The following is a 22,590-nucleotide window of genomic DNA, read 5'->3' on the forward strand; positions in this document are numbered from 1 at the left end:
CTATCTTTTAAGTTGGAACCAACAATACACAATTAGATTAGCGTAAACGAACACAGTCACACAGGGTTTTTATATATTAAGATGTTTACTAAAGTTAATTTTTTCTGTTAAAAAAAAAAAAATGCGTATTAGTTTTATAGATCATTCAATTTTAGTTTAATAAAGTGCAAGTTGCAAGTTGATTTGATACCAACGCTTTTATTTCCTATTTAGCATGCAAATGTGCTTCAAATGTTGGCAAAAAAAAAATTATAAAAAGCAACGCGAATCATACTAAAATTAAGTGATCTATAAAACTGCATACCCAAAACTTTTCTAAAAAAAATATATTTTGGTGAACATTTTTTTAAAACATTTAACCTTTTTTCTGTGACATTTTTTTTGGTTTGGGGTAGTCCCACAATTGCCCTCAACTAGGATTTGTTATGAAACATTTATTAACTAGAACAGGTGAATCGATTTTCTGCAAAATTGCTACTTTTTTTACCTTTGCATTCAAAAAATTAATTTAATCAAATAAAAATTCTAAAATCAGACTCAACTAGTCCCTTGCGAATTTTATAGGCTTTAATTAAAAAAAAAAAAATGAATCGATTTATTCTGTTTAGCCCTTAGTCAGTTTTGAACCACTGTGCAGCGGCTGACTCAGTTGGCAAATTTAATTTCACTGACAAACCAAATTTTAATGTCTACATTGCCAAAATTTCCGCTCAAAGTTTACTTTTGCTTTCCTTTAACTGAAAACATTTACTTACTTTGCAAAAAGGAAAAACAAAAAACTAAAACAAAGTAGAAAAAATATAATAATTGCAATAACTTAGTTGCTTGACTTTGAGTTTGTTGTCTAAAAAATCAATTCAGCAAATAAAGAGCAAATAAAAAATTAAAAAATATGAAAAATAGGAAAAAATATATGTCAAACCCAAATCCATTGACATTTTAACGGCTGAAGCGCGCCAAATAATGTGCCTTACATTATCTACTAAGCTTCGTATTGCTCAACAAATACGAATATATGTACATAAACACATATGTATGTACATTAGGGCGGGCAATTTGTATGGGAGATTTTTTCGACAATGCGCGTATAGCACAGGAGGATTCTACGTGTAATTCTAAGCAAATTTGCCGAAGAAATAATGGGTCTAAAATCAATTTGGAGTTTGCCAAATAGCGAAAAAAGGTTTCTTACCATTTTGCTGTAGTGTCGTAAAGAAGTGCTTAAATTTTGTATTAAAAGTGGTTTTTTGGTACGACGAATCCATTTCTGCACTTATCGTTTTCATTTTCACATTTTCTTCGAAATATATTTTCGTGATTTGGCAAACTCCGAATTGATTTTAGACCCATTATTTCTTCTTCGCCAAATTTGCTTAGAATTACACGTGGAATCCGCTATGCTATACGCACATAGTTAAAAGAAAGTTGACCCACCCTAATGTACATACATAATAACCTATTGTAAAATTACATACCGATATGTGTACACATGTGTGAATGTATGTAAATATGTACTTAAATATGTATGCGCATACGTGCTTATATGCGCCCGCATTTAAAAAAATTAGACTCTCCTTTGCGCACTCATTTGCCCACATCTGCGCACCTCTCCCTTATCAACGTACATACGTAAGTACATACATACGTGTTATGAATGCATTTTAGTTATTGGCCTCTACGGCTTTATTTTGTTGTAACATTCTTTATTCTTTTTTTGTGTGCGCAAACAATTCACTTTGGTGTTCACATTCGCTTTGCTAAAGAAAGTGAAATTTTTATGTACATGCCTACATACATATGTACATATGTTTGTACAAGTATAAACAAAAAAGAAAAGTATGTGAACGATAAAAGGAGCGTTTGCCAGAAAAAGTAAAATAAAAAGAAAAATGGGAATTGAGAAAGGTGCGCGAACAAAAAATATTAAAACAAAAAAATTGAAATGGAAATGATTGCGTTAATATGCAAAGCACATGTAATTGGTGTTGTACCCTAATTTTTTTTTTGGACTTTCAATTGTCATTGTTTGCACGTGATTAACTACAGTATATATATGTAAGTCGTAGGATTTTTTTTCGATGGGAGACACTTCGGGTTTTGTAATTAAGAGCTGATTTACAGATTGGATAAACTTATATAAATATGTATCTACATGGAGATCGAAATACAGATACATAAGTCGTTTTCTAAATAGGTAAACAAATTTTAGAAATATCCAAGATGCTTATCCTAAGCTGAGAGAAATATGAAAAGCATATAATGAGTTCATTCCAATTAGGGATGGCAGCGATTTATCATTTGACCAAATTAATCGACCACTTTTGTCCAGTTTACGATTTAATTGTACCGCAGTTTTGTGTTTTATTAATCGATTAATTGTAAAATATTTTCAAGAAATATGAACTCCGTAGTATTCTAAAATTGCGAATATAAATATATATAAATATGTTGAGAATCCAGTCGAACCAAGTTTTGGTGTAAAATAATGGATCTTGCTAGGATTAGTGAAACATTTTTGAGAATTGGGATATTTATACAAAAACATGTTTGTCCTAAAAACCGGAGCGGTTCGAGACTAAGTCAGAAATTACTTTTACATACAGTGACGATAATATAAATAGGGAAGAGGCCTTTGAGCATTATTTGGCTACATTCCTTTCGATTATTTAATGGTTATTATTTTTTATGAAAGTGTAGCTCGCTATCTAACAGAAACCACGTAAGTCAAAATTTCAAACTTTGCACAAAATTAGCAAAATTCGACAAAGTTTTATCAAAATTTTTAACTTTTTAATTAGATCTCTATGAAACATTTTTAGTATGAAGTTTTGTAGCAAATTTTAAGTATGCAGAACTTACCGTTGATAAGTGGCAATTTTCTTTTTTTTTTGTGGAAGGCATTGCTCATTTTCTCGATACAAAAAATTGTCGTACATACTTTGTATGGAAGAAAATTCGCGAACAAAAAATTTCCAAAAGTAAACAGTAAGTCCTGGTTACTTCAAACCTGCACTTTACAAAACTGCAAACCCAAAAAAAAATATTCTAAAAAATCTGATTAAAATGTTTCAATTTTGATGAACATTTGTTAAAATACGCCAAATTTTTATAAATGTTCTACAAAGTTTGAAATTTTGATTTAGATGATTTTTGTAGATAGGAAGCCATATTAAAAAAATAAATAAAAATTTTCTACATTTACATTATCGCCACCGTATGTATAGACGCCCTACATGTGAGGAATAAATCACCTGAAGCAAACTTTGTCTTTATATTCAAAAGCTATTTTTAAATTAACGATTACCAGATTTTATTCCATTTCATTTCCCTGCATGTTTTGTTTATTAAAACAACTGCAGTTTAGCTTCAAAAACCACGTCTCAATTTCATCTCACTACATTGCAGTAACAAAAGACTTAAGCTGCGAACTCGCTTTCATAGGCATGCAGCAATGTAATATTCTCTACTTCACGCAGCGTGGGAACTTTGTTGAATATCGCAAATTTACAAAAAAAAAAATAAACGAAAATAAAAACATTTTATTTATGTACTTACAATTAACGTTTTAGATATTTTAAAACGTTTATCCATATTTATGTATTCCATTGTGCTTTCTGATTGTTGCCGTTTTGTTGATCGTTGTTCCGGTAATTGTTTAGTGATTGCCGCTTAATTTGTATTGTTTTGTTGTTATAATATTGTTTTGTTGTTAATAAGTTTATTATCATACACTACACTTTTTTGTGAATTTTCATGAATATTCTGCAGCTGCATGCAGCCCATTTTCATTGTTCAAAGTCATTTATGTTTAATGAAACTGATGAGTTTGATAAACTATAATTATTTGATGAAAAAAATCATTTAATTATGTGTGTATTAGAAAAGCGCTAACACAAGTTTTTGTAACAATTCACATATGATAATATGAAGCTACTTTCATAAAGTACTATTTAAATTTTCAAGATGGATAATATGAAATTAGTTTCATTCTTGTGCTGTGGGTTTTTGTTCTGGCACTTTTTGTTATCAGGATTTTTTTCATGATACCGATATCTTGTAATTACATTATATATTTGTTAAGTTATATGTCAGCTTTTCTCCGTAGCTTAGTGTCTCAATTTGGAGTTATGATGCTAGACCATAAGGGCCAGGTGACGTAAGACCTTCAGACCCGGCCATACAACCTTTAATATCTACACACGCTGGATGCTACTGTAAAGAATTGGAGATTAAGCAGTCATTGAAATTTCCAATATATTTCAGACAGAAGTTTTTCGGAATGTGGCATTTTTAAATCGAGTTTTGACATAGGCCTTTCTTGAAAAGTTTTCTGAGATAGGGCGTTTTCGAACTGGCTGCCGAGATAGGTCGATCTTCCACTCAGCCATCGATATGGTTTAGGACTTCTTCTCTTGTAGTGAAAATGTATGGAATCTGCCTCCAAATAAGAATACCCACACTCCATGTACTTTACTTTTTGCAAAAATTAAGAAAATTCTTAATTTTAAGTGTTAATTAAGAAGTGTCACCTTAACTGCAAAGTTTTTAATAACTATTTCTAGAAAATTTTTTAAGTTGTAAGTTGATTTTTGGCAATTTTTCAGTGAATTTTTTTTTATGGAAAAATGCGTAGTATCCTCAATAAAAAAATTAACGCGATCAAGGCAAAATTAGAAAATCTTAATAAACATTTTTAAGGTTTGGACAAGTCGTTAATCTAGTCGAATAGAAAAACAAAACAAGATAATCAGAATTTTGAATTGTACAAGTATACGAATGGTCAAAATATTAGTACTGCGACATTTGACTAATTTTCTTTTGTTGGTCTAATACTCATTAATTTTTCATAAAAGTATAGCTCGTTATAAAACAGCAACCATATAAATTCCAATTTCAAACTTTGTACGAAAATTATAAAAAGTTTATAAACTTCAACAAAATTTCATCGAAGTTTCAAACTTTTTAATCAAAACTAAAAAAAAATCGCAGCTCTAAAGCTCATGCATTTTTAGTGTAATATGTTAAGAGCAAGATTGAACTACAGTAGAACTTCGTTAATCTGGACCAGTTAAAACCAGCTAAATCCGGGCTATAAGGGAACCCGGATTACCAAAGGCATTACAATTTTATAATTGTTATTCATTTATTATGATGACTTCAATGTAAACGCTAAAGCTAAAAAGTAATGAAATATTAACTCAAACTTTGTTTAAAAAAGCCGGATACTGTTATTTTCCGAATACATTTTTGCGCGATCCGGATAAGCGAGACCCTGGTCGGTCCGGTTTACATGGTTAATAAAAGAATTTTTTTTATTTTTTAAGCTTGTCCGGATTAACGAACTTCTACTGTATCTTAAAATTCGCATTGATTTTTGGAATTTTTTTGCTGGCGGTACAAAGCATTTTCTTCCATATAAAACATTTTTAGCATATTTTATGTGGACAAAATTACAACTCACGGATTTGCCATCAAACAAAAAAATGTTTGCAGAAAATTTTATTTATTACATTTACCGATTAATTTTTTGCAGTGGTTTCCGTTTCGGTTTTGGCATTTTAAAATAAAAACGTTTCGGTTCATAACCGGTTTGCAGCCGTGGTACAGAGTGCCTCGGGTCAATATGACTTTATGCGCGGGTTGATGGCTAAGAATGTGAGAAAAATTTTGGATATCGCTTCGTGAATTACTTCCCAGATCTGCGATTTCTTCACTTAATCACTTCAAAATTAATGCATTTTTTTTTTTGAATTTCATAACAGCAATGCTTTTGTATATTTTTTTTGTTTCGGTTTGAAATATTGTAGCATTCTTCAATTAAGGATAGTAAACTAGCTTAAATAATTACTTTAAGGAAAATAGTTACTAACTATGTATATATCTAACTGAAAATTTGAGCCACTTTCACTGAATTAAGCTGAATATACTTTTGAAATGTTAAAGTAGAATACTTCATAATTTTTTATTTTATTTTTTTCGAAACGTATACACCAAATTTATTAACTCTAATGCCTGGTTTCACTGCTAAATTTTAAAAATTTATCAAACTCTTAAAATTTAAAATAGCAAAATTTCCTACCAAAATTGTGTTATTTTAAAATTAACCAGCCTGATAAATTTAAAATTAATTGGTGAAACCGGGCATACAAGTAATTACATCGTTTTCATAATTTATTCGTCAATAAATACTTCTGTAAGTATTTTTTTCTTTGTATAAATATTTTTAAAAAGTTACACAAAACTTTTAATAGAGATTAGTGCACTGTTAATTTGGTTTATTTTTGGTATTTATTTTTCTCGCTCAACACGAAACTCGCTTAAACAAAAAAAATTTCTCCAATTTTGCCACTTTTCTAACTACGCGTATTGCATTTAATTTTATTTCATATAATTTCACAACACTTCATTTTACTCCAAATTGCTCCACATTCGAGTACGCATGTGCATGCTTTATACGAATAAATATGCACGTAATATACCTTAATTCCCTTTTACGAGTATTTAATTTATTTAAAATTTGCTGTTGTTGTTTTTCTTATGTTTTTGTTAAGTTCTTTAATTCGATTCTTATATTTTACGAATACTTCCTGCTAGCTAGCAGCAGTTCACAGAATAACTAAATGCCAAATGTACTCGTAGTACGACTTGGTTGTGCTTGAGAAGAAAATAAAGAAGAAAATCACGTTCACACGCTTGGCACTCACGTTTACAACTGTGCGCCGTAAAAGCGGCGAAAACATCATCAACACCAAATGGCAAGCAGCAAACAGCAGTCTCGGCAGACAGCAGACGGCAAACAAAAAAAAAAAAAAAAACAAAGCAGAAGACGACGAGTTGAGCAGCAGCTAAGCGCGGCGACGACGAACGACGGACGAAGAATGGTGAACGGCCAAGCAACTAAACGCCGCCAAACAGCAGAGACCAACAACAAACATAAGACCATATGTACATACATACATACACACATAAATACATATGTGCATATGTAAGTGGCAACAACGGCAGAAGGCACAGCCAGAGCCAGAGCCAAAGCTAAAGCCAAAGCTTAAACCAAAGCTAAAGCAGAAGCAGCAGCAGCAGCAACCGTTGCCGGAATGGTAAAGACAATAAATGGCAGCCAATGAGCCAACATGAAAGACTGACTGACTGAAGATTGCCTCAGTTGGTTGGCAAGCGGCAGCAAGTGAGCAGTAAACTCAGGCAAAAAGCAGCAGCAGCGCGCTTATGTCAAAGAGTTGGCAAAAAAAAGCGCTGTGTGGGAAGGTAGGCGACGGCTGCGGACTGGGGGCTTTCGGCTGGCAATTTCACGATTGCTGGCTGTTGTTGTGTGCAGCAGGCGGTAAGCGATGGTTGTAAAAAGCGCGTTGCTTAATGTTTAAGAGAGTGTTTGTGGGTATGTATTTATGTAAGTGAGTCTGGCGTGCGATGGCTTATGGCTTGTATGTTGTAGCGCTTGCAAGTTAGCCGCTTCAGCAGAGCAACATTTGACGCCGTGCCGTCTTGTTGCGCCCGCCTCACCTATAGCCAAAACCGCCTCCTCACTTATTTTCTTTCTACTCCTTCGCTGCCCCTTAGTTTTTCACTTCCTTTTCCCTCATCTTCCCCCCTCTTCAGCCCCGCTCATCACTCCGACGCTTTTCTGCAATTTACGCGTTGAAGAAAAACTTTTTCTTATTTATTATTCACAGCGGACAGCAGCGACAGAAATTTACGGAAATTAACGAAAAGTAAAAAAAAACAACAACTAAAAAAAACAAGACCCAAGTGCAAGTCAAAGAAAGCACAAAACGCGAAAGAAGTGAAAAAAAACAACAAAAATAAATAAAAATCAGTCTTGTTGTTAGCGCCGCTCGCTGTAGCTTAGCGTTGAGCGTTGAGTGATGTCTGCGCTGTCGGCGGCTTGTAATTATTGTTGTTGTTTCTACCTTAAGACATCTTCAAAGCTTAGCTCTATTACTGCCTACAGCACTACTACTACCACTGCAACTTTTTCTTCCTCGCCTTTCTGCTCTTCTTCCTCTTTTTCGTTGAAAGTCGATTTCAGCGCAGAAAAGTAAGCATAATTTCGTATGCAAGAAAGCAAAGTAAATGCATATGCATGTAAGCAGGGAGAGAGCGGTGCAAAGCGTGCAACTGGGAAGCAGTGTTACCAGAAGTGAAGATTTATCTGGAAACTGAAGACTTAATTAAAAAAAAAAATTAATAAAAATCTTAAACTGAAGACATTCAGTCTAATCATGAGTTTCATTTTCCCCGAACCGGTTCACTTTTCACTTTTCGTTTCCATGCTATTATTATGGGTGGATGCATTTTTTTCCGGGCGAAACTGTGGATAAGGCAGATTAAAAAATATTTAACAAAATACAACCGACTTTAAGGCTCATATAAAGGTTTAGGAGTACCGTTAATTTCTTCATTATTCAAAGATCGGAACTTAACCAAATTAGTAGGGTGGTTGAGGTAAAACTTTCCTGATACAAAATAATTGTCGAAAACAGTTGTCGTGGTCCAAATAAAGCGGAAACGTATTTAAAAAAATATTCCGACGACTTGATAACCTCCTCGCTTTTTTTGAAGTTAGTTGAAAATATAAAAACAGAAATTAAAAACGATAAAGACAAAGATAGAAAAGTGATAGAGACAAAGAGTGGGACAAAGAAAAAGATAAAACTGATGAACGACATAAATTTGTTATGTTGTGTTATGTTGTGTTATGTTATGTTATGTTATGCTATGCTATGTTGTGTTATGTTATGTGTTGCTATGATATATTGTGTTTTGTTTCGTTATGTTATGTTATGCTATGTAAAGTTATATAATGTTTTGTTATGTTCTGTTATGTTATGTTATGTTAAGTTAGGCTATGTTATGTCGTTTAACGCGTTTCACCTCAAATAACCTCACTTCAACACCTCTCTGTTCACCTTAACTCACCTCACCTTAACTCACCTCTCCCTAACCCACCTCACTTCATCTCAAATCAATTCAATTCACCTCACTTCAACTCATCTCAACTTAACTCACCTAATTAATGTAATTTTCCCTCAACTTACCTTCTCTCAACTCACCTCACCTCAGCTCAACTCACTCTAACTCACCTTAACTCATCTGAAGTCCCCTTAATTTTAGTAGTTAAATTTCAACCGCTGGCCGAACGCTATGTGGTATTGATAATTCTCCAAACCTACTTCTCCTTCTTGCAACTTTTTGCAATTGTTATGTTTGCAGGACATTCATAAAAAATATAGATGACTTAAGTTAAATCGTACCGTTTTGGGATGATTGAAAAAGTTTGTTAATTTTTGTTTGTTTATCAAACTTTGTGTACTTAATAAATATTTTTGCGAAATAAACAAAATTTAAGTTTTTTTTTTTTTAAATTAAAATCTTTAAAAAAATATTTGTTTAACAAAATTTTTTGTTTTAATTTTTTTGAAATTTTTTGCAACTTTTTTAAGATCTAATCTTCACTTGGCAGATTTCTCACGAAAACTTCCTGGCAACACTGTTGGAAATGGTTGTAATGAAGTGAAGATCGACTTGACTACTGTGAGACCTGTGAGACAAAAACACAGATAGATGGTTGGCCAGATGGGCAGACTTGCAAAACGCCAGCAAGTTGTCTAGTTAGCTAGGCTGTTAGTCAGCTGTAAAATATACATATTTACATATATGTACAAGTGTGTGCGTGTATAGATATGTATGTACATTAGGGTGGTCCAAAACAAGGTAAGTCGGAATTTTAATGCTCTCACCCTCTAGGATTGTTCTATATCCGAAAAAATATACCCCTATTTTTTAATGTGAAATCAAAAAAAAAAAAAATTTGGTGGTCGCTCAAAGTATCGCATGTAGGGAAAAAACAACTTTTCATGTGGTTCTCTTCGGAAGAGTTCCAATAATAATACTCAATGGTTTATTTAACCAATTTTTAATACTAACGATTTTTTATTTATCCCTCCATTTCAGTTTCTGGCATTTTATGGTGGTTTTGGCAGACTTATAAATATAGTTACTATGAAAAAAATTGTTAAATAAATAATTGGGTATTATTATTGGGAATCGCCTGAAGGGAAACAGAGTTTTCCGATCGATTTATATTGCATTTCAAGAATTATATACCATTTCTACCAAAAGTGATTTTTTCCCCATATAAGTTACATGGGAAACTTTGAGCGCTTTCAATGACCTTTAAAAAAATTTTTCGTTTCAAAGTAAAAAGTACAACTTCCGACTTTTTTCCCCACATGCATTTTTGGACCACCCTAGTGTACCAAATAAGTAGATGGCAGCTTTGCTAAGCAAACCATCTCCTCCGTAGCGTACTCAGCTGATTAGTCGCTTGTCTACCTCACTTTGCCGCAATTGCACTGCGCGTGCGCTCGTTTGCTTTGCTCCATCGCTCGCCTGCTCTCTACCTCACTCATTCTAAGCATGTTATCTCTCGCCTCCCCCTACAACGCTTGCCTTTCGCTTCTCTAAAACGCCTATTCATCACTTTAATCTTTGTGCTTTTTTAGTTGCACGCTGTGCGCTTGCGTTGCGTTGTTGTTGTTGCGTCGTTTTTGTTTCGTTCTTTTTCACATTTATCGTCGCGCACACTTGCTGTTGCGTTGTTGGTTGTGGTTTTCGTCGCATTAACGTGCGCCAACGCGCCTGTACGCCGTCTTAGTAGGTCAGTAGTGGTACACAGTTGGCGCGTCATCATTTACTTATTCTTGATTTTCGTATTATTTGCCTTCGCTTGGCATTCGTCTTCAATTTGTATTCGGTTTGGTTTAGATTCAATTCCATTTTTAATTTGTATCTTAATTATTTTTGGATTTTCTGCATTTCTTCTTTAATTCTTTATTGCGAATGTTGGGGAGATTTTTTCTATTTTTAGTATAGAAGACTTTTTAAACCCACTGTGCATAGTTTTTTAGTAAGCCTATGAGTTAATTAAAAAGCTATATACAGCTGACATAGACAGCTGACAATACGAGCCAACTTTTACAAATGCATCGAGTGTTTTATTATTGGATAGGTATACTTTCAGAAAATGTTAATAAATAACGGGCTGGTTTCGGCTGTCGCACAGTGTTATTCGGTACACAGAACGGCATTGCAACCACTCTTCTATAGTATAATTAATAGGTTGCTTATCACAAAGGATAAAAAAATAAAGAGACCTCGCAGCCTCTATTAACTCCAATTTTCACGAAAGTATTATCCAAGGATGATGATATTACGCTTTTAGCGTTGATCTAACCTACAGCTGAATGATATATGAGTCTTTGGAACAGTTCCTCTAAAACCGGATCCACAGGCGGTAATATCGAAGGTATCCTCTTTGCTCAAGATGGCACACAGAGCAATATTAAATATGTGATACGGAGGCGTTTTCGATTTTAATTACCTGATACCGCCTTACCCCCAAAAGGTGTGCAAAAGCTCAGCTTGTACACAGTTCAAAAAATCTTTCATCAGTCTTAAGAATGGCCCAGTTTTCACACAAACCGCACGGACACTCAAGTCGGATGTTCATATTCTGAAATTTACTTTGTAGATTTAACAAAAAAATATTATAACTATTTCAGATTTCTCAAATTTCAACATCTTCTCCTATCGATATTGGTAAAAGTTTTGGGTTAACCCAGCAAGAAATTTGTGACTGCTTCCTACCAAAAATGTATTAATTATTTCAATGTCAAAGTTCATGCAATTTTTTCCTATATCTGTATGCAAGTAGGCAACGGTATTCAGTAGCTTCCTTGAAGGGTTCTTCCATGTTTTCTTGGAGCATCTCATAAACATGTTGTGCTCAGCGGAAACAGCCTTGGACTCATCCCACTGATGTGTAATTTTTCCTTTGCTGAAAATCTCTATGCACAGAAAGGATTCCAGCAAAACAAAATTGAGCTGAATTGCTGTCACTTTCATTTCCACGATTAAGTTTATGGAGGGAGTCGGCTCTGCCCGGAAAGGTTTAGTCTTGAAACCAAAGTATTGAGTCCCATTAATATCTCCTCTCCTCCATCCACCAACATGCGAATCATCGGTGTCAATTACTCGCTTATTAACACTTTGCTAAGTCTGCCAGGTAATTTGAGGACATAGAAAATTTTTACTTTTTAATGAAAATGTTGCATGGAAATATTTTTCAATGTATTTTTCTATTATTTCTTGTTTCACTTTATTGCCAATACTCGCACTATGGGAATATTACTGCCAATTTCGGTTAGTTATACGCTTACACACTCTTCGCCGCATGCGACATAGTAGCAAATCTTTAGCTTTTGCTTGCCACAAACTATTACAATATGCAAAAAGCAAACAACTGTGGCAAGTCCGTGATGTTGAAGCGACTCGTTTGACTTTTTCCATGCCCTCAAACAAAATGATAAATGTGCGACTAAACCGCACAGGCAGTCAAAAAACCAAAAAAAAACAAAACGAGTAATTTGGTAGGTGTGGGGAGGCAAGCGGCAAGAGACTGTAACACGGGAATTAGTATTTATACACAAGGTGCAGCCAGCATGCGATTTTGTATGTATGTATATATGTACACATTTACCCAATGTGGAGGCGTTTGTTGCGAAAATTGGAAAATTCAATTTATTTTCCGGTATACAGCAATTTTAAGGCGAGTCCCGTATTCAAACGAAAGACTTAAGCTGCGAACTTTGTTGGCGCCGAGTGCAACGTAGCTTCTGTTAAGCATCACACTTTGAATGTTTGTGTGAGTGTGTATGTGTGTGTAGAGGGTAAATGAAAGTGAATTTCTAGCGGTGAGGCTTGTGGGTCGTCTTTAATTAACAGCTTCTTTAAATTGGCTAACTGGCTGACACAAAATTTGACTAAGGCGGTGCCCAATTGAAATTTATTTTCGAGCAACTTTTTTTCTTTTTTTTTTAAATAGGAAATTTAACGGTAAGCATAGTGACTACATAGCTGGCTACAGGAGCAACCTAATAAGTATACACTTTCGGCAGCTCGTGCACTTATTGTGTGTCGACATTTTGCTAGGTGGTGAATGAGCTATAGCTATATATACATACATATATGTACATTCATGTGTAAATATGTACATGTGTTGTTGGTGCATGGAAATAAGTTCAACCACACATTTTACAAACCAGAAAACGTATGCAATAACTGATACTATCTTTAGCAGCAATTCCAGTACCACAAGCATTGCCATTACCATAACTATGGCTATTAACGTGCCAGTACCATTGCTATTACTATTATCATATATTACCGTTACCATTACTATTACTATTGACATTACCATTACCACAACCATTTCCATTACCATTACCGTTACAATTAGCATTAGCATTACCGTTCCCATTACCATTACCACAACCACTTCCAATACCATTTCATTTCCATTACCATTACAATTACAATTACCATTACCATTACTACAATCATTTAGGTTACCGCAACTATTTCCATAACCATTACCATTACCGTTACAGTTACCATTACCATTACCATTACCATTACTGTTTCCACTACCACTACCTTTACCATAACCACTTTAATTACTATTACCATTATAATTCCATTACCACTACTATTACCATTACCACTACCATTACCATTATGATTATCATTACCATTCCTATAACATTACAATATCCATTGGCATTACCTAACGTATTTTTCAACCACAGTTTCAGCATCACTCACAATTCTTTCAAAACAAATACATACATACATATGTATCTACTGCTTAGCTGAGAGAAGATTAACGACCATAACAATGATGAAAACCCAAAACGCACGTTCAGTGCATCACAAGCGGCTGGGCGCAAATGAAAGCAGCACAAAATCGTGTCGACTTCAACGTCAACTTCATTGATCTTTCGTAACATCATGTGGCCGGCAGTCAAAAAAAAAAAAAAAAAAACGCAAGCAACAACAACAAGACTATTGCGGGGAAAACAGCATCAATTGCATAAATTAACAAAAAGTGTATACGAGAGGTGGGATATGATATTAACTCTTTCGTTGTGAGGAAAATCACACAAAAAAAAAAAACTAAAGTAAAAACAGAATAAATGAAAACAAAAGGAAAACAATTTACAATGACAACGAACACAAAGAGTCATGACTTTTCGTCTTGGTTTAAAGTTGAGGTGCTGATGGCGCCCCTAAAACTATTATACTATATGTACACACAAAAGGCGAGATCAAAGAGATGAATTAAATATTGAACTTGTAATAAAAATAAATGGATATATTCTGAGTTTTTCACGTAATTCCATTAATTTATATCAAGTTTAGTATTCGCCTTTGTATGCGAACCACCAAATCATTTTAGGAAACACGTTGAACGCCTATTCTAAGCGAGACTGACCCAGAGATGACAAAATATTTTAATACAAAGACAAATCGTTACTGATTTTAATACTTTGTGCTCAATGAAATGAAACCGAAGAAATGTAGGCGCATCTGCTTAAACCTCTTAGAGCGGTTAATATGTAGATGCGAAGGTCAAGCTCAAAAGGGAATAATAAGACAATGGGCCTAAAAACTCTACCGATGGCTCAAAGATGAAAAAATGAGTCGACGTTGGTATTTATCTGAGAAAACTCCAGATCGACAATCATATCGTTTTCCTGAGCATTTCGGTGTCTTACAGGCAGATTAGTTTGTCGTAATAAGTAGTAACTCGACTAATTTCGATAGCTGTGAATTTCGATGGCTCGATAAATTTCGATAACTAAAATATACATATATATCGATATTAATCGATAACTCGATAAACTTTGGATACCTCTAAAAATTTCGATAGCTCGGTTAATTTTGATAGCTCCATAATAAGTAGTAACTCTACTGAGCTCAGTGGTATTTTGATTACACTGGTTACCATCAATAAAACCTTGCCCACCAACATATAACTGAGCGGTTTCGAACATATCCCAAATGGGATGGAGACGAATGAGATATCACCCGACAAACCATTTCGACTGCGTGTTAGGCCAAGTACTGAGATTACCAATTTTCGCTCAACAAACATACCTATACCTGATAGCTATTCGAGTAGTATGTCATCAATGGAATTTTAGAAGACTCAGTTCTAGTTAACTTACAGTCCAAGATGCATGCTGTTCTCAATCTGCAGCCTCGGCAGTAGACAGGCTGTTTGTTCAATTAGCGGAGCCGATTTCTGCTGTCAGCAATATTTCGTAATCCTTGTAGGGATTTTCAGCGCCACTCTCCGTTCAAATTCATACAGTAAACTGAAGCTACTCACACATATCCAATACTGGTTCGCAACTTTAACCTAACTCCGTCTTTGGTGATTTTAAAATTTTTTTCACAGCACTTTTCGCCGCCGCTTAGTTTTCGAACACCTCTCATGCTCTCATGCACATATGAACTCAGCTGATTACCACGTCGAATACATACGAATATGTATGTATCATTCGTACACACAATAAATATATGTACATATTTACAGGCATCAGTCAGTCGCTTTTCGGGTTGGCGTGCGATTAGCTTGTGACTTGGCCCCTTAGCCAGGCAGCCAGGCTTATTTCAACTGTCGGCGAGTCGTTTGCTGCAAAATTTATTATTGTATTCGTTGCATGACTGACTGAATGGGTGACTGGTGACTGGTTGGGTTGGGTGTCTGAATGACTGCAGGCTTTGAGACGAAAGTTGCATGACGCGTCTTTTTTTTGTCCCCACAATCCCTCTGACTATCAATTTTGGTGGTTGACTGGTGTTGCATGATTAAGTAGCAAAAGTGGAGAGTAGTTGAGATTTCCAGTCAACTCGTCTCGATTTGCCATGGGATGCTGCAGACGTTGGGAACTTTGTGTTGCATGAATGACGTGCGCAATTGTAGTTATTGTTGTGCTGTTAGTAGTTTTTAGTTTTTTGGAAGCTTTCTTCGGTTAAAGTTAAAAAGTGGGTGGTCGTGGAAAGAGTTGAAAGCATAAGACTGCAATATCAACAGACAAAAAAATGAACATACATACATAAACGCAAACAAGTAAACGTGTGCTAGACATACAGACATGTACTCACAGATGTATATTGGGGTGGTCCTTAAAATATGTATGTGTTAAGCAACCCGTTTTTATGCTACGTACAAAATAAAGGCATTCACAAAAATTTCAAAATCTATACGTATAATAAAATGGTAACTGGCCAATGTCTGTACATTATAGATATTAAAGAAAAATTAAAACGGGGGGTTTTTTATTACAGCAATAGAAGCCAAATCAGCAATTTTTAGAATTTTTGTATATCTGTCTGTCTGTATGTTTGTACGCGCATCACTCGAAAACTAATGCATGGAATTGAGTGCAGTTTTCATCAATGTATTGCTAGAGATCTAACTTAAAACATGGTAAGAAAAAAATTAGAGAGTTGCCATTTGTTTGAAAATTGCGGTTTAAGTAAATTGATATGATAAAGTAAATATTGCAATATGGCTGTCAAAGGAAAGAGGTTGAAGAAGGATTACAGTGGAAAATATTTTTGTTGAAGGTTGCCACCTGTTTGAAAACTTTAATTTAATTACTTTAATATGATAAAATAAATACTGCAATATGGGTATCAAACTGAATAGGTTTAGGAAAGCTAACTGCCGAAGAAATTTTTTGAGGTGGGCTGCCACCTGTTTGAAAAATTTCATTTAATTAAATTGATAAAATAAATAAATGAAATATTACAATACGGGTGTCAAATAACACAAAAATACTGAAGTATGCCGGGTATTTGCTAGTTTTATAATAACTTTTAGGACTCCCACCAGTGCTTGCAAAAAATGTATCTTTTTTAATTCGACAAAGTTTGGAAAATGACCAGCTAGCTATAATTCAGCAAGTTTTGGTTCGAGCAAACCAACGAAGTACTCATTGTATTGATCGGACTTGTCGATTTAGTTTTGAATGAAGTCATCAACACAGAAAACCAGTATTTATCTCAAAAGCTATCCAATGAAAAAATAAAAAAAATGCATTTTGAACTTAGGAAGTGCGTACTAACTCTGTCCTATACATGAATTTCTTAGTATTTTCTAAATAATTATTTTTAAATCAAACTTAGAAAAATTTGAAAAATGATGCACTTATTCCGAAAAGAAAACTTAAAACAAATGACAGTATTTGGAGCTTAATATTGCATGATGAATCCATTTGGCGATGACTAAATATGAATTAGTATGAATAGTCTCTGATAGCGACCCCTAAAATATATTTTAAATTTTTAGCGAACAAAATAAAAGGGTGCTCCATGCAAAATTTAGATGTTGATATTTTAAGGACCATCCTAATGTATATGGTATTATGCAGAGTTTAAGTAAAAGTTCAACATTTCCAATACAAAGAAAGCAGTCTGTGTTGCGCACATTTTCGTTTTTATTTTTTAAATAAAAAAAATATTGTCTTTTACTCTTGGTGTCCCTCCATGTTAGCTTGAAGTGCATATTGCTTTTCTCCTCCTTCTTTGTTTCTCATATTTCACACCGTTTACCCATTTTGTTGCGAAATATCAGGCAAAATTTTTGCCGCACGTACTCGCCAGCACAAGCAAAAAAGGGCGCTAACTGCTTTTATAAATAAATTACCAAATACAGATAATCATACACACACATATATATATATACAAGTGCATACATAATTTAAATACGTGTTTATAAATTTTAGTGCTGTACGATAAAGCCGTAAACGATGCGGTAAGAGTAAAAGCCACAATTTGTAAATTTGGGCAAAAAAGCATTGGGAATGGCTTTATATCTACCTTGGACTTGTTGTTGGTCGTTTGCCGATATCAGTGAAAGTGCAAAATCGATGAAGTGTAGCCGAAAGTGAAGGAGGAAAGATATGATTTGAAAATAAATAACAAAAATTTTGGAGTCTTAAAAACGTACGGGTATTGTTGGGTGAGCGCTTTTTAATCGTTAAGCTGCAGGCGAGCGCTACATACATACTTTACTTTGTTGTTGTGGTTTTGTAGTCTGTTATGAATAAGAGCTCCATTTAATTTTATTTTGACAACCAATAAAGTTTTAGTTTAGTTTGCCAGTTTTATTTTCTTCGAAGCCAGCAGGAATTACATCATTGGCTTTGTTGTGTGTGGTGGCTATAAAGGAGAGAAATTAATGTGAGCTTTATTCATTTTCGAATATTATGCAACCTTTATTGACACAAATTTTAAGTTTATGTAGTGAGTGTAGTTTTGTATTATATTATGGTTGTGTGCGAGCCACCCATAACTCGATTTATGTAGATTAAGAAAAAAACTTGTGTGTGGATCCCACGCGCGAATGAAGGAAAACTTATTCTTCTTTTTAAGAGTATATGTAAATAGCTCATTATATTATGCGCGTTTTTTCTGACTAATAATGAACAAGTATTTTAAACTCAATCTCAATTTCAATCACATTCTTAATCTTAATCTTAATCTTAGTCCCAATCATAGTCTTAATAAAAATCTTAATCTCAATGTTAATCTTATTTTCAATCTCAATCTCAATCTAAGCCTTAATCTTAAACTAAACCCCAATCTTAATTTTAATACTAATCATTAATAATTAATCTTATTTTTCTCAGTCTCGATCTCCATCCTAGTCTTAATCTTAATCTTAAACTTAATCTTGATCTCCTCCTTGATCTTAATCTTAATCTTAATACCAATTAATCCCAATCTCAATCTTAATCTCAATCTCAATCCCAATCTCAATCCAAGTCCTAATCTTAATCTTAATCTAATTTCAATCTTAATCTTGATCTTTATCTTAATATAAATCTCAATCTTAATCTTAGCCTTAATCCTAATCTTGAACTTAATCCTGATATCCATCTTGATCTTAATATTTATCTTAATCCCAATCTCAATCTCAGCCTCAATCTCAATCCAAGTCTTAATCCCAATCTTAGTATAAATTTTAATCTTAATCATAAACTTTATCTTGATATCCATCTTGATCTTAATCTTATTACTAATTTTAATCTATTAATCTTAATCTCAATCTCAATCTCAATCTTAATCTAAGTCTTAATCCTGTTCTTAATCTTAATTTAAATTTCAACCTTAATATTAATCTTAAACCTAATATTAACCTCAGTCTTAATCTTCATCTTAAACTTAATCTCGATCTTGATCTATATTTTGATCTTAATCTTAAGCTTAACCTTGATATCAATCTTAATCTTAATCCTAATCGTGCCCAGCAACCCCGCCATACCTTCTCTTCCTATGTCGCTTCTTCGTTTCGTTGGAGTTTGGTATTAGGGCCTAAGTAGCGCGTTGCTTTTTCGCTTTGCATTTACCCCCAATCGAGCGGAAAGAAGTTTCACTTAAAGAAATGTTACTGCATATATAGTGCAGTCTACTATATAGACTATATAGTCGATTGGGGGTGAGATCCGGTCTTCGATTGAGTCCAGCGTCCGACAATGTTGAAATTAAGTACTTGAGACCCAAACTATACATATTTTGGTAGAGAGTTACCACCTTTTTCGAAAGTTCAAATCAATTAATTAAAAATGTTAAATCAAATATTACAACAGATATCAAAACGAAAGGTGTCCTATTTAAATCGAAAATATTTTTTAAGTGGGTCGCCACCTGCTCAAAAAGTTAAAACAAGTGAAACGAAATATTTTAATATCAAGGGTATTAAGCGATAGAGATTTAAGATATGTCATATGGAGCTGCCATCTATTTCGAAATGCAAAATTAATTAATTAACAAGTTAAATAAAATATTTTATAAGGAGTATCAAATCAGTGAGGTTTTGCAGAAAGCTGTACGAATTTCGAAAATATTTTTATTGAGGATTGCCACCAGCTAAACCAAATTTAATTAACAAGTTAAATAAAATATTATAGAAGCGTATCAAAAGAGAGATATTTTAAGAAAGCTGTCCTATTTCGAAAATATTTTTAACGATGCTTGTCACCAGCTAAGGAATTTAAAACCAATAGAATTGACAAGTTAAATGTAATCCCACTAACACGATACATGTGGATTAACACAAAACATAGTTTTTTTTTAAAAGGGTTGCTAACTGCTTAAAAAGTTAAATCCTTTTTTTAATTATGAGCTCAACGAAATTTTACAATAGAGGCCTGCATGAATTCATTCAAACTTCTAGCCAAACAGAGTGCAGTAGATTTGAATATTTTACCTCACATAGTACAAAACACTCAGCGTTTGGAATTTTGTAAGTTATGAATATACATTTTGTTTTAAACTTTCTACCTTCAAATGAAAGAATGTGAATGAATGAATGGAAAACATTCAAATCATTCAAACTCATTTCAATAAAAGTTTTTTTTTTACAATCAAGTTTTTTCGTATTGTAATAGGAGCGCAGCTATACATACATACATACATACATATTATGTATGTTTGTACATATGTGCATAGAAAAAATATTTGTGGATATTCATACAAAAAATTGTCATTTATTTCAATTCAATTTATTTTTACTTTGTTTAAATAAGGTAATGTCGGCACATATATCAGAACAAGTATTCACTCAAATTCAAAAAATGTTGAAGCTAAAATCATTCGTTTGCTTTGTATATGGATAATTGTTAAGCCGTTTTGAATGAATTCATGCAGCCCTCTATTTTACAATATGAATGAAAAACGTACAAGATTTAAAAAGATTTATTATGATAAATTTTCAGGAGGCCGGCCACCTCCATATTTAAAAATGTAATATGGGTGGCAACCGAACGATGGAGCCTCTTTATTTTGAAAAGGGTTGCCACCTATTTAAAAGTTAAATCCAATTTTTTCATAACTTAATTAAAGTATTATAGGGGGGATGCCAATCGAAAGAGGTTTCGAAATTATTTTTAAAGAGCATCGCCACCTGTTTAAAAGAAAATTTCCATTTAATCAATTATCACGATTAAATTAATTAAGGTGTTGCCACATTTTTTAAGTCATTGAATTCAATCAGTTACTACAATGAAACATAAAAATTCGGATGCCAAACGGAATATGTTTAAAATATGTACTTTATTTTGAAAATATTTTTGATAGGGTTGCCACCTATTTTTACATTAAATTTAGTTTAATATATATTACAATATGAATTTCAATCGAAAGATGTTTAAGAAAGCTTTATCTCGAAAATGGCTTTGAAGAGGGTGTCATTTGTTAAAGAAATAAAATTTAACTCACTTAAAGCATTTTCACCTTTTGCTGCAAAGTATTTTCACCTTTCCCAAATTTCCAACTATTTATTCTATTTAAATAAAATATAGTTTAGGTAAGGTTAATCTGGCCTGTAGTGCGCTATTTTAACAACACTTGTTATGGTTAAGTCAGCTAAACCACAATTTTCTCAATTTAGCTATTCACTAAATGTTTCCCTAGCAACATTCCTTAGCGCAAAATAAGATGTCGTCGGTGTTGTTGCAAAAACATAAAAGGTACGTTCTACAATTTTTTCGTATAGAAAAAATGTACAGCACCGTCGACTCGCCCGAATTGCTCAACTTGCTCGACTTGCACTTGCTAATCTTTCTTTCTTTCTGTGCTGTCTCCCTTACCAGAGACAACTTCTCCTCAACATGCACACTCCACTTCCATTCTCCAAGTGTTGCTTATCTTACCTAAAACCACTTCTCCTCATCTCTACCCATTTTGCCCGTCTTGCTCGTGCTCATCTTGAATGCCTTGCTCGTATCGCTAGTCTTGCTCTTCTCGCTCGTGAGCACACTCCGGGGGTATTCTGTTCCCCGGGGTACCAGAATTAAGTCTCTGGTCAGACCTCATAGGCGAAACTTCTGCTTGTTGAGCCTCCACTCTGCTCGAGGACTGGCAGCCTTTGAATAGGGACCTCGGGGTTGTCAAGCCCGTAATTCCACAAATGCGTAATCCACCTGAGGGAGAGGTAAGGGGTACAGTACAAAGTCAATAACAATACCATTTTTAGAAATATACTCTTAGTTATAGTTAGTGAGATTTCTCACAAAACCAAAACCATAATGAATCGGCACTGTATTTAGAAAGTCAGTAAGATAAATAAACACATAAAAGATGCATAAATTAGAACAACTAAAACAATATCAGACAAGAACAAGGCGAACAACAGCAAGAAAAGAGAGAAAAAAATAAATACAAGCGTGCCTAGCAGCAGCACCATTTAGCCTGAAGTGGTGCGTCAATGGCCAGTCGGCTAGTTCGTTGCAACACAGCAAAATGAATATAAACAAAAAAAAAACAGTACTCGCAGAGCGACGCCAGTTTGTCTAGTTGCGCAGACTGCAGTGACAAAAAGAAAAGCAAAAAAAGTTGTATAGTAAAAACCAAAACAAAATATAAATACAAAGAATTACGGGCTACAGACGATGTGTGGCCAGAACATAAGCTCGGTTGTAAATTTTATAACTTGGCAATGAAAAACTTCAATAAAAATAAACAGACTCTAATTCGAGCATAAGAAGCATTAAAACAAGAGCGAATAGAGAAAATAATAACAGTAGTAAGAGGTAGTAGATAGGTATGTTTGTATGTATGTAGATAATATTGTAGTTAGTGAACAAAAGACTTAAGACAACAACTCTCATCAACATCAAAACCGATGTTTGTAAACACTGCGCCACATTCGTTTAGTTG

General features: G+C 33.8%; 1 protein-coding gene across 1 annotated transcript in view; it reads right to left on the minus strand.

Annotated features, from left to right (window-relative positions):
• LOC118741999 (protein spaetzle 4-like) overlaps positions 1-13,252 on the minus strand; it is a 32,910-nt gene extending 19,658 nt beyond the window's left edge. The window contains exon 1 of the mRNA XM_036473964.1: positions 13,187-13,252. Within this exon, the coding sequence (XP_036329857.1) occupies positions 13,187-13,252 (66 nt within the window). The remainder of the gene's footprint in view (positions 1-13,186) is intronic.
• Positions 13,253-22,590: the final 9,338 nt, after the last annotated feature.

This window comes from Rhagoletis pomonella, unplaced genomic scaffold, assembly GCF_013731165.1.
Source record: "Rhagoletis pomonella isolate Grant_MI unplaced genomic scaffold, Rhpom_1.0 Rhpom_scaffold_00006, whole genome shotgun sequence".
NCBI lineage: Eukaryota > Metazoa > Arthropoda > Insecta > Diptera > Tephritidae > Rhagoletis > Rhagoletis pomonella.